Source organism: Rutidosis leptorrhynchoides, chromosome 2 (genome assembly GCF_046630445.1).
Source record: "Rutidosis leptorrhynchoides isolate AG116_Rl617_1_P2 chromosome 2, CSIRO_AGI_Rlap_v1, whole genome shotgun sequence".
In the NCBI taxonomy this organism is placed as follows: domain Eukaryota; kingdom Viridiplantae; phylum Streptophyta; class Magnoliopsida; order Asterales; family Asteraceae; genus Rutidosis; species Rutidosis leptorrhynchoides.
Genome location: NC_092334.1, coordinates 492,276,968 through 492,303,172, shown reverse-complemented (window position 1 = coordinate 492,303,172; position 26,205 = coordinate 492,276,968). Strand labels below are relative to the sequence as shown.

General features: G+C 32.9%; 3 protein-coding genes across 6 annotated transcripts; 1 reads left to right on the top strand and 2 right to left on the bottom strand.

Moving 5' to 3' along the window:
- The first annotated feature begins 4,186 nt into the window (after window positions 1–4,186).
- Window positions 4,187–7,905, top strand: LOC139892697 (auxin-responsive protein IAA18-like). 3 transcript variants are annotated; one of them, XM_071875811.1, is made up of 6 exons: window positions 4,214–4,313; window positions 4,738–5,113; window positions 5,983–6,275; window positions 6,746–6,896; window positions 7,336–7,400; window positions 7,495–7,903. In XM_071875811.1, the coding sequence occupies exons 2-6, from the start codon at window positions 4,863–4,865 to the stop codon at window positions 7,524–7,526; spliced, it is 792 nt and encodes a 263-aa protein (XP_071731912.1). In that variant the 5' UTR covers window positions 4,214–4,313; window positions 4,738–4,862; the 3' UTR covers window positions 7,527–7,903. The 3 variants fall into 3 exon arrangements, with proteins under 3 accessions (XP_071731913.1, XP_071731911.1, XP_071731912.1); XM_071875812.1 differs by having other exon boundaries at window positions 4,187–5,113; window positions 5,986–6,275; window positions 7,495–7,905; XM_071875810.1 differs by having other exon boundaries at window positions 4,195–5,113.
- Window positions 7,906–8,505: 600 nt separating this feature from the next.
- Window positions 8,506–12,548, bottom strand: LOC139894522 (nuclear poly(A) polymerase 4-like). Of its 2 annotated transcripts, XM_071877856.1 has the most exons (12): window positions 12,137–12,548; window positions 11,965–12,042; window positions 11,374–11,481; window positions 11,219–11,281; window positions 10,974–11,135; window positions 10,778–10,891; window positions 10,640–10,702; window positions 10,144–10,473; window positions 9,893–10,057; window positions 9,300–9,803; window positions 9,011–9,087; window positions 8,506–8,923 (listed from the first exon to the last, which is right to left on the bottom strand). In XM_071877856.1, the coding sequence occupies exons 1-12, from the start codon at window positions 12,245–12,247 to the stop codon at window positions 8,899–8,901; spliced, it is 1,800 nt and encodes a 599-aa protein (XP_071733957.1). In that variant the 5' UTR covers window positions 12,248–12,548; the 3' UTR covers window positions 8,506–8,898. The 2 variants fall into 2 exon arrangements, with proteins under 2 accessions (XP_071733957.1, XP_071733956.1); XM_071877855.1 differs by having other exon boundaries at window positions 8,506–9,087.
- Window positions 12,549–15,021: 2,473 nt separating this feature from the next.
- On the bottom strand, window positions 15,022–15,967 carry LOC139889470 (uncharacterized). Its single transcript, XM_071872421.1, has 2 exons — window positions 15,245–15,967; window positions 15,022–15,075 (listed from the first exon to the last, which is right to left on the bottom strand). The coding sequence occupies exons 1-2, from the start codon at window positions 15,965–15,967 to the stop codon at window positions 15,022–15,024; spliced, it is 777 nt and encodes a 258-aa protein (XP_071728522.1).
- Window positions 15,968–26,205: the final 10,238 nt, after the last annotated feature.

The following is a 26,205-nucleotide window of genomic DNA, read 5'->3' as shown; positions in this document are numbered from 1 at the left end:
TTATACATATCAAATTTCATATCTATGTTATATATTAAAAATAATAATATTAATAATACTGATATTAACATTAATATTAATATTTATAGTAATAATGAAGGTAATAATAATATGAGTATAACAACTATAATTTAACTTGTAATTAAATATATTAATATTACAATTTATTAATTATGTAATATATAATATATATATATATATATATATATATATATATATATATATATATATATATATATATATATATATATATACATATATATATATACATATATATATATATATATATATATATATATATATATATATATATATATATGTATACATACATATTTATTTACAACAATTGTTCGTGAATCGTCGGGAATAGTCAAAGATTAATAGGATGTATAACAACTATAATTTAACTTGTAATTAAATATATTAATATTACAATTTATTAATTATGTAATATATAATATATATATATATATACATATATATATATACATATATATATATATATATATATATATATATATATATATATATATATATATATATGTATACATACATATTTATTTACAACAATTGTCCGTGAATCGTCGGGAATAGTCAAAGATTAATAGGATCCATATAAACAGTTCAAAAATTTTGAGGCTCAGTTTAACAGACTTAGCTTATCGTCTCAGAATTATTAAATCATATATAGATTTGGTTCAAAATAATTCGAAATTTTCCGAGTCATGACAGCCGCATCTGCTGTATTTGATACTTCTCTCGTTTATTCACTTTTGAGCTGAAATCTTGAACTATATTAATCTTGATGCTCATTTTTTTAACGTTCTTTACTTTAAATCTTCTTCTTACACAAATACCAATCATATCTCTTGAAAACCTTATAAAATAAACCAAAGTAGGAGCCAACGTGCGTAAAATATGTAAAATATACGTTATCAAATTCCCCCACATTAGACTTTTGCTTGTGCTCAATAAAGACAAATATTCAAAATCTTCTCAAATCTTTAACAATAAAATCTCTAACTGAACAAACTTCATAATGATTTTGAAACTTCTGAACCTCGAAATTACCAAGTAGCTTTAAACGGGTGAAACTTAGTTGCAATGCGTGTGTGCCATAAATAGTTGTCCTTGTGTTCAGGACAACGACACTCATCAAGTGTACCAACGACCACTCTGATGACTCTAGAGCAGGGTGCACAAATGAAGGAGGGTTGTGGAATTTAAATCACATGTGAATTATATTTAGATAAACGGTTCTAGGATTTGGTCCCAAGTAGCTCTCGTGTTTTGGCTTTAGTCCTAAAAAGTTCTAATGTTTACGCAATAACCGTTTAACGAACAGTTTGTACAAGGATCATCCACCAAGGTAATTGATCATTTCAGAGTGCACAATTTAGGCTTTCACTCATTGTACTCAATGCTCCAGCTGTTACCTTGGATAGACCACCGGATTTAACCTCACCGGGCAATTGGTTTACGGATAAAATGTACCAGCTACTACTACAAAGTCGAAGCTATTGCTGCGAGCTTCCCGCTCTTGCTTAAGCTAAGCCTTCCCACAGTACCTGATATCAAAATGATATCGATAGAAACTGATTTAGTTTAGGAAGATGCTACATCAATTGGATGGTAATTCGAAAGACTTTACTTTATTTAAGGATGGAACTGATACATCCTATGGCAAGTTATGGCTTAATTTTCTATTTTTTTTTTTTTAATTAGGTGCAATTTCAAAGAACACGAGAATTTATCTATGCCCGCAAAAGTTGGTGTGTTAAATTTTACTTATAAAATAACTAGCAAAATACCTAAATAATTATCGCACAAAGTCAGACAACGAAACCCGATCGCATAGTAATTAATAAGTAAAAGACTAACTCGTTCCACAAAGAGCAGTTAATAAAGACTTAATAATTATCCTAAGTAAGTGGAGATTTTTGGATTTGAATTTTAACAAACTAAAATAAACGTGAAATTAAACTATACGAATTAACCAGATGAGAGAAACAGTGTTCACTTTAATGCTCAACAAATGACAAGAATTGCTCTTTTGTAATTAAATCCATTATTAAAGTTATAAGTAAATAGTTTATCTCAATCTCACAAAATCAATAAACTAAGATCTAATGAATTCAATTAACTCACATTAACCTTATTCATAGATTTTAACCCTGTTTTATTAATGAGACTTTTTCTTGGTCAAACTCAAGTAAAACCTAGACTATTAAGATCACTCAAAATAGTCTACACGATTATGTTATCACAATCACAATACCTATTCAATTACCACCTACACACACATGCAAATGTCTAAATCACAAATTGTTAAAGTACAAGCCATGAGCATTGATAAACTTACATAAATCAATTCATAAATTTGTATAAATGAATAAAGTAATTAGACAATCACAACAATAGATTTATTGAAAGAACACAATTAATTAACCATAATAATCTCAATAATCAAAATATAGAACAATCTCAATTCATATGTCTTACATTAAAGTGAACACAAAAGGGTTTTAGCGTAGCATAATTGAAGGTAAATCAAATAACAATTGTAAACAATAAAATTCATAGTGATTTCACAAAAACTAATGAAAATTGAAGTTTCAATTGTGTTAGAATCTTCAATCATCAATCTTGATGAATAAACCTCTTAATTTGATGAAGAATGATGTTGAAACCCAAAATTTGCCAAAATCCGTCCCCTAAAAATGGCGATATCCCCTTGTATTTTTGGTGTTTTTCGTGACTTGATGACCAATCCGGGACACGCTGCGCCACATCCTCAGAGATGCGCCGCATCTCCCTTCTGTATTTAAACCAATGCGCCGCATGGATAATGATGTGACACATCCGATATTGTCTGTTACCGAATCTGCTGCTGTATTTGATACTTCTCTCGTTTAATAACTTTTGAGTTGAAATCTTGAACTATATTAGTCGTGATGCTCCTTCTTAACGTTCTTTGCTTGAAACCATCTTCTTGCACAAATACCAATCATATCTCTTCAAACCTTATCAAATAAACAAAAGTAGACACCAATAACTTGCGTAAAATATGTATAAAATGTGTGTTATTAGTTAGCTTGGCTTCGACTCTCGTGGGTGGCATTAGTGGTTGTATTCTTTGTTTTGCTAGGTTTGCTGTTTGTATTTTTGTTAATTTGGAGGATTAGATTTGATTATGATAGTATTCTTGTTAGATTCTATGTAAGAGCTCTAGGAGTCGAGTAAATTTGCCACCGTTAAACCATTTAACGTCGGGGACGTCGACCGACCGCCACTCCGTCCCGACGTTAATCCACCGTCGCCATCCGCCGTCGCCTCTCAGCATTACCCACCCGACGCTGTTTCTACTTCTTTTTCATTTTTTTTCTTTCTTTTTTTTTCTTTATTTGCTTCCTTTTTTTATATTTGCAGGTCGTAATGAAGAAGGAGAGAAGAAGGTGGAGGTTGAAATGAAGGAGAGAAGAAGAGAGGCACAAAAAGAGGGTATAATTTTTTTTAAGGGTATTATCCTATATGTTGTTATAAAATAAATAATTTTAATAAATAAAAAAATAATTTAAGTATTGTGTTTTTTATTAAGTAATGTAATTTTTTAAGTAATTTTTTTAATTAATGTAATTTTAATGAAATTTAATATAGCATTTGTTTTTATATTTTTAATATATAATTAAACTAAATAATATTATTAAAAGTGTTAAAAAATAATTAAATAATGATTTAACACTGAGATTTAACACTGAACGATTTCCCCTGTTTTGGCTTCAGTGTTAAATCCAGTGTTAAATTTAACACTGAGATTTAACACTGGACGACTCCTAGTGCTCTAATTTTCTAGGTTCGGCTTGTCCCGTCCCCCGAATTGATTGTTAATGTTTTCTTGTTGAAAACGTTTCATTTCTACAAGAGTTTTAAATTTTAGAAAGAAAAAAAAGAAAAAAACATTGGGTGGCGAGTCATACTTTAATTAGACCAAGTTGCTGTATGAAGAGGGAGCTGCGTTCGATATGGTGTGCAGTCTAGTCTATATCCTTCCTATCTATATCTATATCTATACATGAATACAAAATAGACCCTATTATATACAGTACAACTTAAAAACTTAAAAAAGTAAGTGGAAAGAGAATATTATTTTAAATGCTTTTTGATGTTTGGTTTAGGAAGAAAGTAGGCATGCTTTGCTTGTTGAAACAGACAACCTATATATTGGGAAGATGTTGTGTTGCGTGTGTTTATGCGTACATACATGAATACATGATAAACTGAGTGCTTGTTATTTGTGTGTTTTGGGTGAAAAAGTCTCTCTTTTTCTTTCATTTGTATACACTTTTTTCTCATTTATGCTTCATTTTTAGTCACCCCTTCTACCTGTTCCTCCCTATTGGTCTATTATGTAGCTATCTTCAAGATTTTGCAAACACAACTTAGACATGATATAGCCATCTATAATCAATGCATACTATACATACACACACTCTAAATACAGACACTCAGAGATAATCAAGAAAAAAAGATATTGTGCCTGTTACAAATCCCAAAAAGAAGTTAACTTTGTTAGCCTATATCTATTACCCATCTCAAATTTCTGTTTTCATTGCAACTTCTCTTTTGCTTTTCTTGTTTAAAATTTTTTAAAAAGAAAAACAGCTGGTGGGGTTGTTAAAATAGCAAAAAGATTGTGTTTTTATGTTTCTTTAGTGTTTGTTGTTTAATGTTTTGCAGTGGGGTTTGCTTTCTTGGGTTGTATTAAGCCTGTGAGTTAAAGGGTTTTAAGAGAAGAAGAAATTTTTGTTGTTTTTTGATTTGGGTTTGGAGTAAAAGTTTAGTTCTTGAAAGAAAAAGTAGAAATGGAAGGTGGGTATTCAAGAATGGATGATGAAATCCATCCACAGCTGCTGGATTTGATTCCTAAAGAAAGAAACTGGTTTGTTAAAAAAGATGATGATGATTATGATTATGTTAAAGGATTAAAGAGAAGCCATGAAAATGGAGATGAAAAGAAGCTTGAATTAAGGCTTGGTCCACCTGGTGTTGAAGATTGGTCTCTTTCTGATGCACATAAAAACTACAAATCAGTAGAAAAAGCATCTAACAAAAGGTACAATGTTAACCTTTTCTTTCATCTAAATTTAATATCCTAAATTCAGAAATTTTAAATTTTATCTCTTTCTAGATTCATATACTTTATCTTCATTTTTTTGCTTTGTATTTATCTGTTTCTTGTTTGGGCATACTGACCAACTCATGTAGTTTTGTTTTGTTATGTTTGGACACTAATGATGTACTCTGCTTCACATTTTTTAATGTATTTTTACAATCAAAGTTTTCAGTAGTATAAGAGTACTAATTTAAAGCCAAAAATAGGCTACAAAATTATACAAATGTACCGATGTCGCCACAAACCCATTTCCGTCCTAATGCCGACTACAAATTTTCAAAAATTGTACCAATGTAAAAAAACTTTCAAAAAGTGTATCAATGTAAACAAAAATGACTTGCTACCGGCTAAACCGGTTAAAAATGATATCAAATCAACACGCGTCGTTCGTGTATTGGATCTTAATTTTTTTTTTTTTTAATTTATTAGGTCAAAAATATAAAATGTTGATATTAGCCCATTTTTGAAAGTTTCTAGCGACAGTAGAACGGAAATGGGTTTGTGGGCGACATCGGTACATTTGTGTAACTTTGTTGCTTATTCTTGACTTTAGCCTCCTTTTTGTATAAGAAAAATAGACAATATAGACAATACTTTAAATTTAAATTTAATTAGAGACCATAACTTCATGGGCTTTTACTTTTTGGAAAACTAATTCCTGATTTAATACTTTAAATAATTCTTGAATTTGGGTGCAAATTTATAGACATTAACATCTTGGGATTATTAAAAAGTAAACATCTTTATGTAACAACATGAATGATTCTTAAACCTTGATGCTAAGTATTTGTATTTTGACAAACTTGTAGAAGTGCACCTGCACCAGTTGTGGGATGGCCTCCAATCAGGTCATTTAGGAAGAATATTGCAAGTAGCAGCAGCTCAAAACAAGCATTATCACCTTCTGATTCACAAAATGAGGTTGTTTCAAACAAAGCTAAACAAGAAACAATGGTAAAAAGTTGCAACACCCAAAAAGGTTTTTTTGTGAAGATCAATATGATCGGTGTTCCGATCGGTAGAAAAGTGGATCTTAATGCTTATGACAGCTATGAAAAACTTTCTGTTGCCGTTGATCAACTATTTAGAGGACTTCTTGCAGGTTCAATATAATTTACAGATTTTATTTTTATAATATATGTTCTTTTAAGTTTTACTCTATTATAGGAAGTATTACAAAGATTACAGAAGAAGAAAATTTAGAAATAAGAATGGCGAAAACGCCTCATATGCGTACATATAATAAACACATTTCATTCACATTCTTACATTTGTGAAATGTCAAGAAAATTGACCACATTTAATTTGTTTCTAAAACATATTTGAGATGTATGAATGTGAATCTAGTGATTTTGTCGACTATGTGTTTGATTATTTCAAACTTCTCTCAAAAATACGTACCCTTGATATTTAATACTAATACTAATACTAATAGTAATACTATACTAGTATTAATATTAATAATACTACTCTGTAATATATAACTCCCCATACTTCGCATGTGTGAGATTGGGTATTGTTGTTGTTGTTGTAATATATAACTGAAAAGACTATTTAATTGTGTGTGCGCAGCTCAAAAAGATAAAAGTGGAGGTTGGATTAATGGTAAAAATGAAGAAGATGAAAAGGCAATTAGTGTATTGTTAGATGGGCAAGGAGAATATAGTTTAGTATATGAAGATAATGAAGGAGACAAGATGCTTGTTGGAGATGTCCCATGGCAGTAAGCATCTTATCACTAATGCCTTTTCTTATCGCTAATAATTGTTACTACTTTATTCGCTTGTAATTTTTGTTACTTTCCTACCTACACTTAAGATAAGATTTATATTTATATTTATATTTATATTTATATTTATATTGGTTAAGATAATAATATACCACAAGTTGTTCTTTCTAAGTGCCCACATATCATATCATATCATTCATCTACTAAAATATTAGATGCTCATTGCTTAGTTCCTTATCCTCTTAAACAATGATTTATAGATCAGAATAATGTTTTTTTACTACTTAAACTATAATAAACTAATGCAAGCGTGTATCTTATTGCATATAAGTTTATCTGAATTTTGATATTAAATAAATATGTTATATTATATTATTTGGGATTTAGTAAAACATTTTGCTAAAAATTGTTTCTTTGTCCTGTTACTCTGCAGCATGTTTGTTTCGACGGTTAAGAGGCTGCGCGTGATCAAAAGTTCTGAAATTTCTAACATATGCTGTAAGTTAACCTTTCTTTAACTTTGATGAGCGCTTTATCTTAAACATTTGCGAGAACCAGTATTTATGATGATTGTTTATTGGTTTGGTTCCAGTGGGAGGAAAGCAAGAGAAGCTGCGGCTTTGATGGTGATGAAGGTTTGAAGGCGTAGGATTGAGGCTTGTTGCTGTACTGTTTATATGAAGGCAAGCTATAATTATTATCCATTTTTAGATCAACTAGGTAGAGAAACGATTTTCGTTATTTGCAGGTGGAGAAATAATTTCCCTTTTATTCGAGGGTGGAGATTCTACATCTTATACCTCTCCAAGTGATTGGGTATTGTTGTTGTTGTAGATTCAACATGTAAAAGAAGTTTCTTCTGATGAAAATTTTCTTCAATTTTATGATGTAATGTTTAAACTTGTAGAATATGAATTCAGGAAGTTAGGGGTGTTTGGATTTGCATTTTGAAAATTAATTATGCGTTTATGATAATTAGAGACAAATAAACGTGCTATAAATTAATAGTGTTTGAATCTGATTATACTGTTTGATAATGCAATAAACAAATAATCAGTCATTTAAGCGTTTGGTAAATATGATTATTTAATAAATTAACAAGTAAAAAGTAATAATATGATACACATTTTGTTACAATAAGGGGTGACTTGCTTTTTCATTTTTACGTTTGAGTATCTCAAATCGTAAATAATTGAATTTTTTTGTTTAACTTGCCAAACACTGAAAACTGATTATTTACAATTTGAAAACGTGACAATCAAATAATCAAGTTTAAAATGCAAAGACAAACGCCCTTTAGTATTATCGCATAATTTGGTTGGGTCTTTGGTGTGATTCGGACCTCTGGTTATTACAAAATCATCTTTTGAACACATACTGAAGAATATGACAGAAAAAAAAACACCAGCAGTTTCTTTTTTTCCACCCATGTCAAATTTTAATCTCTAATTATCAGGTTTTGTTAATTCACAGCAACTGTTACAGCTCAATTAGCAAGTTCTTTTAAGATTCTTTACATCAACCATTCACCAGTATAAATTTATAAGCTCCACAATAGCACCTCACATTCATACTAAAACATAGGGCTGATTAGCTAAAAAGAACCAATATAAAAGCAAAGGTTAAAGCATATAATTATATTTGTATCCAAGTTACAAGAAAATAACAAATTCACCCTTCATCTAACCCCCTCTCGTCTAGACTCTCGACAACATTTTGCGACCAAACCTAAACGACGCCCCTAACCACAACCCAGAGATGCACAAAATAAAAAAACTGTACATTCGAGACACGAGATATCACTCGCACTTGACTATTGAAAGACCAAAATAACAACACTCTAAACTTCCTCTTAATCGACCGTCAACGTTTTTGTAACCTGCTTATCTGTGAAGAAAACAATCATTGCCAGAGATACAAGTCAAGACAACTTACCGTAAACAACAAGCTTCTGTGTTTCAACACCACCACGCACGCCATAAACCGTTACCTACTTTTAAGCCGTCGATGATACACCTAGCCTGATACATAAATATACATATACAACACCAACAGTCAAACCAAATAATTTAAAATTAATAAACACTATAAAAAGTTTCAACACTTGCCTCATAACCGCATTCTGCTCCAATTCGCCAGCTTCCATTCTCGAACTTACTACCGTCTCCACTTGAACCTTCGGTTTCTTCATAATAACAAAAAATAAACCAAAAAAAATCGTATATTAGCAAAAACTATGCTACACACCCTTGCCTTGCATTTTTTTAACAGCTTCAAACAACTGCTGTACAATAAACAACCAAATGGTCAACTCACGAAACACAACTTCCATTTTAAAAAAAAAAAATCTTGAGACACAGAAAAACAATATAATATAATCAATTTAGAAACCAAAACCTGAGCTTCAAACCCTTGACCGTGGACCCCACGCACGTCTTCTTCAGAAGATTGAGAATCTCCATCACACGAATGATTAACAATGACAGGCGAAACTGAGTCCCGACTTTGCGGGCTCAACGATTGACGTTTCCGTTCTACACAAGCTTCTTCTTCTTCGGCTTTTCTTTTTCTAGAAACTTCCACAGACGATTGTTGATTACCGTTTCTAGATAATCGAATACGTTTACTTCCGTACGAAAACGCGTACGATGGGATCTGCCTTCTACGCACGTGAGATACGTATATCTCCATCCCGGGTCTCCAAAACACATACATATTCACTGAATGCCTAAACTCATCAACGGTCCCACGTATGTCAAACTGTTGACCTTCTTGAATCACTTCACCTTGTTTTCTTTGTAACCCCATAAAAAACGCACTGTGCGAACATTGCTTTGATGGGTCCGAATACTCATGAGGATAAGGATGACATTGCAGCTTCCCCAACGTGTCCCGCTCAATCTGCACAAAAAAAAAAGGAAAAAAAAACCCATGAAGTCAAAAAGTAAGCTACCAAAGTCAACCGAGTAAAATACTAGTATTTTCGTTACCATTAAAGTCAACTGCCTTAACCGAGATTCAACCCAACCTCTCCAAGAACGTAAATCATCGGTATTTGCAGCGACGATATCAACCTGCAGATAGTTTTTGTAGCTATCGAAGAACATATACGGTTCAAACAACGCAGACCACTGAGCTTTGTTAAGTTCTATCTCCTAAATCAACACGATAGTCAAAGTCAACAGTCAAGGTCAACACACTTGTAGCAAAGTCAACACGTGTGAAACGATGTCTTACATACCTCACATATTCTGTTGCCGAACAAAAATTGTTCGCTCATAACACGAAGTGTGCTAGTGGAGACGTTATAGCTTGAATTCATGCATGGGTATGCAGGTGTTATAATGGGCATATGGTGTGTTCGATCTTTCGGGTTTTTACGTGGGTCCCATACGGCAAATCCGAGCTCATCTTCTTGTATTTCACAAAGCATAACCGGATTCGGCCACCTCCATTGCGTATACACCCTGAAAAATCTCGAAACCAGCATACTTGGAATCGCATTCGGATAAAATTGGCAAATCCGGGCCACCAAAAGCGCCCAATTCACACCACCAAGAAATCCGGTCACCTGTAAAAATGATCAAGAGATTATACAAAAAATGTATAAATATACATATAAAGATACATACAGTATAAAGATACATACATATATATGTATGTATATATCTATGTATGTATATATGTATGTATTTATGTATGTATAAGCGAATGAATGTGGACGCAAACCTACTTACATTTGAGTAAACACCGCGCTTTTTAGCCCAATACTTTAAACAACGAAGTGTTGTACGAAAATGCTGCAAACGAGAAAAGGTTAATAGCGATACAAGTCAACAAGCAACGGGTCAAAATTGACCGGAAAAAAAAGTCACCTCAACATTTGGAATGAGCTTCAGAATTTGATCCGCAACTCGGCAACCGTTAAGACTACGTACAGTAGGCTCGTCAACATCATACAAAACAGAAACTTCTGAAATGTCCAAATCCTGTACATAAATAACATGTTTTCTTCAATACAAGAGTTTGAAAACGACAATTTGAAATCAGAAGAATCAGAAAAAAACGTACATCGGGGACGACCAAAAGAGAAACGCTGGCGTAAAGAAGATCGATCGATATTCCATCAAATTTGAATTTCATGACTGGAACATGAGCATCTGGAACCGGTTGAAGTTCAGTAACTTCCTCCATTCCCGCCAAAATGTCGTGCAAAACAAAGAAAAAATCCTCCTATTTTTATTTATTTTGAAAGTGTTAGTTCTGATGAGTACACGTAAAAAAAATAACAATCACATGATGAAAGTATGACTTACATCTCGATTCACATAAGACGGACCCACACACAATGTGTCTATGTCGGCCCCGGGTCCATGCACCTATCACCAAAGTTTGTTAATTTCACTCAAGAAACTAGTATGAATAAAGCTTAGCAGATGATTAGGTAAACAAACACTGTCTTAAATCTTACCCCAAGACGATAAGAACCGAAAGTAAATATAACAGCATTTGCATCTTCCACCATCTGATCTGTGTACCCTCGTACACGAGTAAGTTGCTTCACCCAATCAACTACTATCTACATAATGTATTGCAAAATAGACAACGATTCATAACATGGAGAAATAAACATTAACTCAGATTATATGATTCTTCTAGTTGTCACAACTGCAGAAGTACGGTACCGTATCGACCAAAACCGAATACAAAATTTATTGGGTAGTTGAGCACACTTCAAACAAGAACTATAAAACAATTTCATAAAACTCCAACAACACAGCCCAATACCGCTTAAGGCGGCATAAGATATGTGAGCAAGATTTGTTAACTACTCACAACAATCATAACCAATTCAGTTATTCTACACCAATCCAGTTATTCTACCCTTATATGAAGTAAACAACAAGTGCCTTCAACTTACATTCATTAAATAAACACTTGCAATTAATACCAATATTCAAATCTTGCAAAACCAATAATACAGATTTATGACATACAGTTATATATAACGACTTATATACAATTAAAAAATTAACTTTAATAATTGAATAAATCAAAGAACCTGTTTAATTCGACTCAAAACTTCCTCCCTCTTAGCAGTTTCTTCTTTACTTTCATATAGCCCAGCATCAACCAAGAACTTCAATAACCCAATAGAAAAAAAAACAAATATAAACAATAAAATATAATGATAAATAAAATTATTAAAAGATAAAATCTTTAAAAAATCAAACCTGATTCAGTTTCTTGGTTCTAAGTAAATCAGCAACAGACGGTCCAGCTAATGATAAGGGTTTCGTAACCCCATGTTGCCTGGGTGAAATTAAAACCTCCGAACCCACCATTATCAAACAAAATTAAATCCTAATCGAATCGAATGAAATAAATTAATATTTTTTTAACTAAAAATCCAAAATTGACGAAAACCCTAACACCCAAATTGAATTGGAAAGTTATATCAGGTTGGATTCGAAGAAAGATTGAAAAAAGTGATGAAAAAAATAACAAGATTTGTAATTAGGTGTTTATTTGAAAAACCTAAAAAATTAGGGTTAGTAAAAGGGGAAGAAGATCTGAAAGAAAAGAACGAAAAAAATAAAGAAACACTCTTGCCGACGGAAAATAAATCGAAACGGTAATTATAATTATAATATTTTGTATATATATATATATATATATATATATATATATATATATATATATATATATATATATAAAGCGCGTGCCATTATGCTGATGTGTCATCTTCTCATTGAAACTGCCACATGTCATTATATCACTTATTCCTATTTTTGATATTGTTAAATTTAATATACCAATTTTATTTAATATACGAATTGTATTTATCATAAAATAATCGTTTCCATTTATCTATTTAGCTCTACTTTTGGAAACCACCTAAGGTTAATAGATCCGCAACTCATTAATATTGGTAGTAGATAATCATACAATCATATAATATTTATTTAAGACATGATATAAAATATGCATATGATATGATGATATATATGTCCATTTAGATTTAGATTAGATGGACGTAAAAGTAGGCGTAGCTTCATTCATTTATTATAATTATTATAATTAGATAATTATAAATTAAATTAGTTTATTTATTAATTATAAATTCATAGTTTTAACTCCAAGTTTTTCTTATGCGATATATACTCTCCTTTTTTTTTTTTTTTTTTTTGCTTTAATTTACTATGTCATAGTTTTTTTTTTAATGGTGAAGATATTATGAAACACGGAGTATGAACGAGAATCGTTCTACAATATATGTGTGATTGATCAAGCCAAATCAATTACATATTTATTTAGAATTTTAATTAAGATTTAATTTAAATTTAATTAAATGTGGATATTAATACATGAGTTGTAGTGTCATCATCCTAAACACAATCTATACATGCAATAAACTATAATTACAAAATAAATAATATCAAACAATCATAATAATATCAAACAATCATGTTTTAATTATTATTTATTAAATATAATTTTTTAATAATTAAAGACTACCATATATATATACATTTTTAATAAATAATTACCACATAAACGGGCTCATAATCTATGCGTTAGTATACAATATTAATGTTTTCGATACAAGTGTTATTAGTAATAAACGGTTTTTCAGTGTAATTGTATTATACATTTGATAAATATCAAGACTAACGTTATCGAATACTCCTTCCGTCCATAAATAAGTACATTTAAAACCTAATTAACAAATATATTTCAAGTCAAAAAGAAAATTTTTGAAAAGTTAAAACATGACACTTATATGGGACGGAGGGATTACTAATATATACAAATAACGTGCAATGCATAAACTCACGGTAGTATTCAATACTAATGATTTCGATACAAATATGATCAGTAATAAATTATTTATGCATTTTTATTGTATTATACATTTGATAAAATATCAATACTAACGTTATAGAATACTACTTTATGCAAATGCCGTGCAACGCACGGGCTCATAAAACTAGTATATATATATATACGCGTAATACAAAGAAGAATTTGGAAATTGGGGCCGAAGTTTCGGGTTCCCACGCACACTAAAACAAACAACAACTAGTAATCAAGGAAGGAAACAATTCTGATATTGACCCACGTTTTTATATAAAAAAATAAAAATAAAAAAAAATAAAAAATAGAAAACGAATAGATACTTTGCATTCTCACGTATCTATCTTATACTAATTTACCTAAGTAGTCCCTCATTACTCTTCGAAGAGATATTTTTATGACCAGGTCATCTACGAAAAAAGTTTGGTTGGTTGCAAGTAGAGCTGTAAATGAGCCGAGCTACTCGTTAAAAATTTGATTTGAGCTGAGCCTAAACAAGCTCGAGCCCGAGCTCGAGCATAACAATGAACTCGTTTATAAACGAGCACGAGCTCGAGCTTTAGATGTCGAGCTCGTTTAGGCTCGCGAGCCTAAACGAGCTTTTTATATAATATATAATATAATATAGAATATTATATATATAAATATATATATATATATATACATATACATACTTTTTTGAGCCCGTGCGTTGCACGGGTGTGTAAAAAACTGTGCAAAAAAATGTAATTTTCAGTTCATATCGGTATGTAGATAGCGATATTAAAAAATAGAAAAAGTATAATAATTATTTAATAGCCTGTGATGTTTTTTAAAAATTATTTTGATTTTAAGAGCCGTAGTATTGACAAATTTTAAAAGTTATGTTAGTAACTTAACGTCTACAAATATATATTTTTCTCACCATTAATATCTTTTTTAATTATTCTTATGAGTTTAAGAGCCCGTAGTGTTGGTTTCAGTCTTTCAGAGCCCGTGCGTTGGACATGGGTAAAATATTTTACAATTATTATATACAGTTATTTTTTGAATAAAAATATAACCCGCGAGTTTAATTTTAAAAAGGTTGTTAGTCATTTCAGCAATATTAGGATACTCGGGGTAATCGTCATGTATAACTAATATTATAATAGTTATATTTGTATGTTCGTAAATATTTTAAAGACTTAAAATTTAAATTCAAACTACTTTCATATTTATTCCTTTTTTTTTTTTTTTTTTTGAAAAGCCAACAACATTTTATTTATTATAATCAATTTAATTACAATATTTGGACACTTATTTGGCCCATTCCGAGAAACCCATTAGCAGAAGGCTATGAGCCAAAAAACAGAACATGTACATATACAAATACAGACATGTTAAAATAAGCTTTTACAAAGCAAACTACTGGACAGATTCATTCATTCGCGAAGTATCTTTTTCTTGCACCTGCCCAGAAGACGGTGAGCCAAAGATGTGCATTAGCCGATGCCTGATCTTACCGTGAGCTGACTTTCTAAATTAATTGGGTTTGTGAGCCAGCTATTCCAATCAAGAGAAATGGATTTTGATCGGTTATTAATCCACTCGAAGCATCTAAGTTGTATTTCGCTCAAAATCATGGCACTGCCCATCTTACTTTTCCCGAATACCGTTGCGTTTCTATTGTTCCAGATCGTATAACAAGTGTCCCAAACTACCGATTGCCATATTTCTTTAACACTCGTGTTTTGAAAATTGAAGCCATTCCCTATAAAACAATCAACAGATAAGGGAATGTTTGCTTGGTCAAACTTCCACCATTTAAACACTCGTAACCAAATCTCGTTTGCGAATTTGCATTTGAACAGGGCATGGTCAACATCTTCAAGTCCGTCATCACATATTGGACATCTAATGTAGCCTAGATCTATCTCACGCTTGTCTAATTCAACCCGCACTGGAATTCGATGTCTCCTCGCTCTCCATATAAATAGTTCAATCTTGAGAGGGACCATCTTGTTAATTAAAGTTCCTGGAAGATTCAACTCACTTCTGAATGTCGCACAGTCAATCAGTGTTGTTAACTTCTTAATCGAAAAAATCCCGTTGTTAGCAAGCGTCCATGTCCACGCATCCGAGTTCCTAAGGTACAAAACTTGACAAAGCATTAGTAATGTTGGTGAGGTCCCCATGAAGTCTACCAGAGATATCACGGGACCACCACCAAAAAGTTTGCGCACCATTGCTTGACCAACGAACTCTATCGTGGATGCAAGTATTCTTGTCAAGCTCGAGACAGTATAGCCTGTTGTATTTTTCTTTTAATTTAAAATTTCCTAGCCAAAAGTCATTCCAAAAAGATGTTGTCTTTCCATCCGAAACTGATTTTTAAAATGAATTAGCGAAAGGGATTGTAACACCCCGTTTTTCCGTACGTATCGAAAGGTACTTACTTAATCAATTGTACGTCCATAACTCGTTAGCTTGCGTAAATGTACGAATATATATATATATATATATATATATATATATATATATATATATATATATATATATATATATATATATATATATATATATGTGTGTGTGTGTGTGTGTGTATGTGTGTGTGTGTGTGTATGTGTGTGTGTGTGTGTGTGTATACTTGATAATGTGTGCATATATATATAAGTTTAAACATGGGTTTTGTTAGCATTAAGTCTTGTGAGACTATTGTGGAAGGCTAGGTGAATATAGGAAGCGGGTTTGGATTGTACAAATTAAATAACATCGAAAATTGTTTAAGATGGTCAAGCTGTTCAGATGCAGCCTTAAGCCGCGTCGCGGCAAATGGGTCCGCGCCGCGGCATATAAAGCAAACCTGGATCAGGGAATGGATTAAGAAGGGTCTATTTTCCCTTTATGTGTCGCGCCGCGACGATTGAGTCCGCGCCGCGACAGTTCTGCTGGACTGGTGTCGGACTTAGCTCATTTTAAGGGGTTTTAAGGGGCAAAATGGTAAATTGACATGTGGATCTGATGGGAGCATTAACTCTCCACCACATATTCATTTATTTCATTTCCTTTTCCATTTTCTTTCCAATTTCTCTCCCAAAACACAAAACTCACTTAGTTTAATCTTGAGATTTGGAGTTGGAGATTTGTGAATCAAACCTAGGAGCGAGATTTAAAGTTGTTCTCCTTGTTACTAGCTACGAGAAGATAGTCTTGGTAAGTTCTAACTTTATGTTTTAAGTTTTAATTGGTTAAAGGCTAGGATTTGGGTTACTAGAGATTTGTATGACCCATTTGAGGGTAAAATGGGTGAGTTTGGGTTATGTTGTTGTAATGAAACCCTAATAGCCACAATCTAGGGTTTTGGCCTTGTGATTTGAGGTTGTAAGTGTCAATTGGTGTTGTTAGTCACTAATGCACTTTAAGAATTATGAAAGAAGTGTTAATGGGTAAGTTTGACTTGATTGTGAGTTTAAGTGATATAAAATGGGTCAAAATGTACTAGTTGACCTAATTAGATGAAATGGGTATGGATTACCCTAAGTTTGTATTAATTGAAGTTAATAGACTTTAATTCACTAGTCTTAATTATTAAAGTCGGGTCTTGGCCATTTATGGGCGGTTGTGAGTAGTTGAGTCATTTAATGCAACTTGGGTCATTAAATGCTCAAGTGGGAGTATTGTGGTTAATCCCATTAGTTGTGTATTGAATGTGTACCTATGTATTAGGTACTTTGCTCGAGGTATACGGAAGCATTTAAATCACCACCGAAGTGCTAAGGTGAGTGAAATAATTATATATGCATGTATATGATTTATTTGCTTGTGGGGTATGGTTTAAAGTTCAATGTTGACGATACCATACCCTAGTGTATATTTGTGTTGTTGATGAGGGTTTAAAGTTCGTTGTTGACGATACCTCATACGTATGGAATTAAAGTTCGATGTTGACGATGCCATACGATTATTGTATTGACGTTGATGAGGGTTTAAAGTTCGTTGTTGACGATACCTCATATGTGGGTTTAAAGTTCGGTGTTGACGATACCACATTAATATAGGCGAATGGGATTTAAGTTCGATGTTGACGATACCATTCGTTGGGCTAGCCTTGAGATCTTGAGTACTACGGATGTTGTGAACATCATCGTTATACTTGTGTTTTAGCATATTGTATTGTTGTGTTATAAGCTATTGTTATACTAGCCTTGTTATCGTGATACTTAGCGTTATACATGTGAAAGGTATGCTAATTAGGTAACTAGTATGTATGCGGATTTGGTAAGTGTTTGCAAGTAAGTAGGTTATATATATGTATGTATAATTGTTGCACTCACTAAGCCTTGCTTACCCTCTTGTTGTTTACCATTTTATAGGTTCCGGCTTGGACAAGGGTAAGGGCATACGTTTGGACTAGTGGTCTCCCGCTTATGTTATCGGGGGTGCTTTTGGTGTTAGCTTTTGAAGTTGGCCTAACGTTTTGGGTAGTTTAGCTCCAAACCATGATTGAGGTCGTTTGGATTATAAACTATCCTCGCAGTGGGTCAAACTTGTATTAAACTTAATTAATGGCTTTCGTGCCTTTTGTAAACATTTAAATTGATGTACGTTTAAATGGAACTTGTGGAATGGTTTACATATTTAATTGGCGCATAAATGTGTATTATAAAAAAAAAATTATCGTATGGAATACGGGTTGGGTTGTTTCAAGTGGTATCAGAGCATGGTCTAAGGGATTTAGGCGACTTGAGATAGGTGCCTAGACTTGGGCTTTATTGTGTGAGCGCTTTATGCGGGACTTGTAGGACTTTGGGTCTAATCGGGAATTGTTAGTGCTTTGGTTTATGTGAACTAACCTTGTGCTAATTGATTTGTGTTGTGTTTAGCAAGCATCGAGCGAGATGGACGTTGTACTAGCAAGTTAATGCGACGTGCTCGCGTAACAATGATTAGCTACCACTGTTACGGGTGCAAATCGTGTCAAACAAGTAATGTACGACGATTGTCGAGCAAGATGGAGTAGTGTGGTGTACATGTATATACTTACATGTTATGTCTTTTCGTTCTTTGTTTAATCTTTTTCGTTTTATAGAATGAAGATGAGAAACGGACACGATAATGATAACGGTGGTACGAGTGAGGACGTTGAACTCACGGCCAAGGTTGAGGCCATCTTTAAAAAGTTAAAGAAGGATTTTCTTGACGATGTCCGAAAGGTCTTCCAAGAGTCGGTCGATGGACAAGTGACCGAAATGATCAACGATCGAATGAAAGCCGCAATAGAGGAGGCCTTAGAGGCTAGAAGCATTTATCCTCGAGGCGAAGGGGGTGAAGGTAATGGTGGGGGTGGAAGGCGGGACTTCCACTACAAAAACTTCAAGGATACTCAACCTCCGATGTTTAATGGGGTGAGGGATCCATTGAAAAGTACTTGTTGGATTTCCGATATCGAGGGAGCTTTCCGTACCGTGGAATGTCCTCCCGAGAAGAAGACGATATATGGGTCTAGCATGCTACGTGAAGAAGGCAAGTTGTGGTGGGACGACAAAATCAATTTATATGGTGAAGAGCAATGCATGAGCTTGACATGGGAGGAGTTTAAGAAGGAATTCTTCCAAGAATACCGAACTTTTTCCGACCTTGATAGAATCCAGGACGAGTTGCATCATTTGCAACAAGGTTCGATGGACTTGGTTACACTCAAGTCTACCTTTTTGGCAAAGACTCGCTTTTGCCCGGAATATGTTGGTGACGATCACAAGCTAATGAAAGATTTCTACCGTACCTTGAACGATGAGTTAAAGGGTAAGATTAGTCGGGGAATGTCTAAGACTTTTGAAGAGCTATTCGAGTTGGCTCGGGGTTTTGAACCGGAGGTTCCGAGGAAGAGTGATTTCACTTTTTCAAAAAGAAAGTATGAAGGTTCGAGTTATTCGAATTTTTCAAATAAAAAGAACAAGAACAAAAAGGGTTCCGAAAGTGTCAATAGTGTGAAGAAGGGCGCTACCGGTGGTTTTGGGAACTTTGTCCCTACTTGCTACAATTGTGGGGTACGTGGACATATGGCTCGAGATTGTCCGAAGCCAAATTCAACAAACAAGCTCACTTGTTTTAATTGCAACAAAGAAGGACACCGAAAGTCAGAGTGTCCCGATTTGAACAACGATAATGTTAAACGGCTAGAGAAGGCGGCGGGTACGGCTCGAGGTCGAAACTATTTGATGACTAACGACGAAGCCAAGCAATCCAACGAAGTTGTCTCAGGTACCTTCTTGGTTAATTCTAATCCGGCAAGGATTCTTTTTGATAGCGGTGCAAACTTGTCGTTTGTGTCTCCAAAATTTGTGCCTAAACTTGATAGACCGTTAGCTAAGTTAAGTCGTCCGGTAGAGGTCGAAATAGCGGACGGCAAGACGGTGCTAGTGGTTGATGTGTGTAAGAATTGTGATGTCGTTTTTGGTGCCGAAAACTTTAAAATTGATCTCATCCCTATGACTTTGATCGATTTTGATATCGTTGTTGGTATGGATTGGCTCGATCGAAATAGAGCCGATATTGCATGCCATGAAAATTTTATACGTGTGAAGACCCCAAGTGGGGGAGAGTTGATTATTGATAATGCTAAAAACGAACATATATTTCATAGCATTATTCCTCAAGAAAGACAAGCTTTTAGTTGCAATTGTTCTATTTACAAGTGATATTCGTTTAAATAATAAAAGGTGAAGACAAAAGACAGATTCGACGAATTGAAGACGCAAACGACCAAAAAGCTCAAAAGTACAAAAGACAATCAAAGAGGTTCCAATTATTGATAAGAAACGTCTCGAAATTACAAGAGTACAAGATTCAAAACGCAAAGTACAAGATATTAAATTGTACGCAAGGACATTCAAAAATCCAGAACCGGGACCAGAGTCAACTCTCAACGCTTGACGCAACGGACTAAAAATTACAAGTCAACTATGCACATAAATATAATATAATATATAAATAATTCTTAAAAATTATATATATATTATATTAATATTTAAAACCGTCGGCAGACTAAGATCCAATTTGGAGTGAGCTGTATTTTCAAACTCCGCGACTCGCGGAGTTTGAAGGCAAAAAGGGCCGCGAGTCGCGGAGCCCCAAATTCTGAGACTCCCTATAAAAGCAAACGAATTCTGATCGCAAAAACCAACATATATCCATCCTCTCTATATCTATACGTAAATATTTATATTTATATTTTAATTTTAATTTTAATTTTAATTTTAATCCTAATAATAAGGGTATGTTAGCGAATATTGTAAGGGTGTAAGTCGAAATTCTGTCCTTGTAACGCTACGCTATTTTTAATCATTGTAAGTTATGTTCAACCTTTTTAATTTAATGTCTCGTAGCTAAGTTATTATTATGCTTATTTAAAACGAAGTAATCATGATGTTGGGCTAATTACTAAAATTGGGTAATTGGGCTTTGTACCATAATTGGGGTTTGGACAAAGGAACGACACTTGTGGAAATTAGACTATGGGCTATTAATGGGCTTTATATTTGTTTAACTAAATGATAGTTTGTTAATGTTAATATAAAGATTTACAATTGGGCGTCCCTATAAATTACCATATACACTCGATCGGACACGATGGGCGGGGTATTTATATGTACGAATAATCGTTCATTTAACCGGACACGGGAATGGATTAATAGCCACTAGAATAATTAAAATAGGGGTGAAATTATGTACAAGGACACTTGGTATAATTGATAACAAAATATTAAAACCTTGGGTTACACTCAGTCGACATCCTGGTGTAATTATTAAACAAAGTATTAAAATCTTGTTACAGTTTAAGTCCCCAATTAGTTGGAATATTTAACTTCGGGTATAAGGATAATTTGACGAGGACACTCGCACTTTATATTTATGACTGATGGACTGTTATGGACAAAACCAGACGGACATATTAAATAATCCAGGACAAAGGACAATTAACCCATGGGAATAAACTAAAAATCAACACGTCAAACATCATGATTACGGAAGTTTAAATAAGCATAATTCTTTTATTTCATATTTAATTTCCTTTATTTTATATTTAATTGCACTTCTAATTATCGCATTTTTATTGTTATTGTATTTAATTGCACTTTTAATTATCGTACTTTTTAATTATCGCAAGTTTATTTTATCGCACTTTTATTATTCGCAATTTCATTATCGTTATTTACGTTACGCTTTAATTTAAGTCTTGTATTTATTTTTAATATTTTACATTTGGTTTTAACCGCGACTAAAGTTTTAAAATCGACAAACCGGTCATTAAACGGTAAAAACTCCCCTTTATAATAATAATATTACTTATATATATATTTGTATTTTTATAAAAGTAAACTAATATAGCGTTAAGCTTTGTTTAAAGATTTTCCCTGTGGAACGAACCGGACTTACTAAAAACTACACTACTGTACGATTAGGTACACTGCCTATAAGTGTTGTAGCAAGGTTTAAGTATATCCATTCTCTAAATAAATAAATATCTTGTGTAAAATTGTATCGTATTTAATAGTATTTCCTGCTAAAATTAATAGCTATTTTATATACACCTCGCATAACTATCAAGTATTTTTGGCGCCGCTGCCGGGGAACAATCTAGCTTAAAAGCCGGAAGCAACGCTAATATAAAAAATAAAAAAAAAGATTTTTAGTTTACTTTTATTAAAATTCGTTTTTATAAAAATACGTTTTAAATATTCGAAAATATAAAAAGAAAACAAAAATATAAGTATTTTTAAAATTTTGTTAAATATTTAAGTTTTATAAAGTTTCTTTATTAAAATATAAGTTTTATTTAAGTATTTTGTTTTTATTTAAAACATAAAACAGAAAATATAAAAAAAAAAACACGTCGAATTAAAAACTGTACCTGAGTGGAATTCTGGAACCCCGCGACTCGCGGGGTTTGCTGCTTGGAATACCGCAACTCGCGGAGACACTCTGACACCGACAGAACCCTAATTTAGCATTTATTACGGGTAATTATTAATTATTATTATTATTAACCCTAGTTAATTATTATTATTATAATTAGTTTTACTTTTTATTTAATTTATATAATTAGTTAAATTAGTTTAATTAAAATATAAAATTAATAGTTTTATAAAATAATTAATATAAAAATAATATTTTTATAAAAATTGTATTTTTTACAACTTTTTGTATATTTTTATATTTTGTCCCTTTTTAATTGTTTTAGCGTAATATTTGTATTTTTCGCTCATATTTAGTTTTAAACTTAGTTTTTTGCCATAGTTATTTTTACTTCTAGATTTTTAGGCTTTGCCGTAGAATTCCTTAAGTGTTTTTTCTTTAGACTAAGATTTAGGTACTTTAGAATTTTGCGACGCCTTTTTAAGTTTTAGTTTCTTTTTAAGTGATTTCCATTTGGGATTTAGTTTTTCTTGTAAGCTTTAATATTTTTAGACGACTTTTTCCTATGTATCAATTATCATTCCAATTAGTAATCTCAATTTGCGATTATAATTTTAAGTTAGTTGTAGTAATAAGGTTAGGTTAGTCAAGTGGTTTTAAGTTTTATAAGTTTATTTTATTTTTCCGTCACCTTTTATTTTTCAACCATTTTTCTTTTTCGACCTTTTTCGACGAACTCTTTTTCTTTCTTATTTCTCGCTATTCTAGTTTTAGGACATAGATTTTTATTCTACTTCTTATCTAAATTTCTTAAAATTACGAAAATTTATTTTAAGTGGTTAAATTAATAGACATCAAAATTTTCTGGTTCGTAGTAATAGTTGGATTTGTACGTGGACCGGGTTATTGGAGCCAAACAGTCCTCAATTATATTGAGACCAAATGAATCCTGCCCATCTGCTGCATCTTTTGGCTATTCGAAACGTGGGCAAAATCAGAAAAGTCTATTGATTGGATAACTTATTATAATTTTTCTTTCTTTTTAAAAACTAATAGGATATTCAGTGAATGCACCGAGCAAGACGTTCACCACCTTTTGTACGTTCACCACCTGTAACTAGATCAAGACATTTAGCAAATATTACTGTCGTTGATTTTTCTTTAGAATTGTCATCCAGTCGACCAAGTACTCCAGTTCAAATTTCCGATAATCCATTTTTTGAACCCGACCTCACAATTGAGAATTCGGAGAATATTCAGGAACGATTCGTAGATCCTGAACCATTAAATTTTCCTCCGGAACCACCAATCATTCAAACAAAGATTGTTGAGGAACGAACCATTAAATCAGAATCCTCTAGTGATTCCGATTCAACAAATTCAATTATGGAGAATCTGGAACCTTTAAGTATGGAAGACCGAATGAGAGCTAAACGCACTGGCCAAGGTCACGCAATTACTCATCCAGACATTAATGCGCCAGATTATGAAATCAAAGGACAAATTCTACACATGGTGACTAATCAATGCCAATTTAGTGGTGCGCCGAAGGAAGATCCAAATGAACATCTACGTACCTTTAATAGGATCTGCACACTATTTAAAATCCGAGAAGTGGAGGATGAACAGATATATCTCATGTTATTTCCCTGGACTTTAAAGGGAGAAGCCAAAGATTGGTTGGAATCGTTACCTGAAAGGGCGATCGATACATGGGACGTTTTAGTTGAAAATTTTCTTAAACAATTCTTTCCGGCATCTAAAGCCGTAAGACTTCAAGCAGAAATTGTTACATTTACACATAAACCAAATGAAACTCTATATGAGGTGTGGATTAGATTTGGAAAGTTGTTAAGAGGATGTCCGCAACATGGTTTAGACACCTGTCAAATAGTACAAATATTCTACCAAGGATGCGACATCACTACACGGAAAGACATAGATATAGCAGCTGGTGGTTCTATTATGAAGAAAACCGAAACTGATGCTTACAAAATTATTGATAACACTGCTTCCCACTCACATGAGTGGCACCAAGAAAAAGATATCATTAGATCATCTAAAGCAGCTAGAGCCGATTCTAGCCATGACTTAGATTCCATTTCCGCAAAGATAGATGCTGTGGAGAGACGAATGGAAAAGATGACTAAAGATATTCACTCAATACGAATTAGTTGTGAGCAGTGCAGAGGACCACATTTGACAAAAGATTGTCTCAGTATTGAATTAACAATGGAACAAAGAGAGAATATTTCATACATAAACCAAAGGCCTGGAAATAATTATCAGAATAATTATCAACCGCCAAGACCGATTTACAATCAAAACCAGAACTATAACCGAAATATTCCATACAACAACCAACAAGGTCCTAGCAATCAACAAGTATCCAATAATACTTACAATCAGCAAAGACCTAATTTTCAAAACAAACCACCACAACAAACCGATGATAAAAAGCCGAATTTAGAAGATATGATGACGAAGCTAGTTGAAACTCAAACGCAGTTTTTCACATCTCAAAAACAAACCAATGAACAAAATGCTCAAGCATTTAGAAATCAACAAGCTTCTATTCAAAATCTGGAACAAGAAGTAAGTAACCTAGCAAGGTTAATAGGTGAAAGAAAATCGGGAAGTCTACCTAGTGATACAAATGCTAACCCCCGGAATGAAACAGCTAAAGCCATTACCACAAGAAGTGGTACAACACTTAAACCACCCAAAATACCTGTAACTTCTGATGAAGCTATTTATACTCCACAAGAACCACAACCTGGTCAAGATAAGGAAAAAGAACCGGTAGTTGAGAAGGTTAATGAAGATAACACAGTTAAGGCTAAACCTTATGTTAAACCATACCAACCACCACTTCCTTACCCGAGTAAAATGAAGAAAGAGAAACTTGAAGCCGAGCAATCCAAATTCTTGGATATGTTTAAACAGATAAATGTAAATCTTCCTTTCATTGATGTGATTTCAGGAATGCCTAGATACGCTAAATTCTTGAAAGATCTGATCATGAATAGAAAGAAAATGGAAGAACTCTCGGCTGTTACTATGAATGCTAATTGTTCAGCAGTGCTGTTGAATAAGATACCAGAAAAACTATCTGATCCAGGAAGTTTCACAATTCCATGTTTTCTGGGTAGTCTTAGTTCAATAGAAGCATTGGCAGACTTAGGTGCTAGTATAAATCTAATGCCGTATTCACTATACGCTAAACTAGACCTTGGAGAATTGAAACCAACCAGAATAAGCATACAACTAGCCGATAGATCAATAAAATATCCTAGAGGGATAATGAAGAACATGCTAGTTAAAGTTGGTACTTTAGTATTTCCAGTAGATTTTGTTGTTTTGGACATGGAAGAAGATTCTCAAGTTCCTCTCATATTAGGAAGACCATTCTTAAACACGGCTAAAGCAATGATAGACGTGTTCGGTAAGAAATTGACCCTAAGTATAGAGGATGAGAGTGTTACCTTTTCAGTTGATAGAGCAATGCAACAACCACAATCTGCAGATGATACATGTTATTATATTCAAACTATAGATGCACATGCAG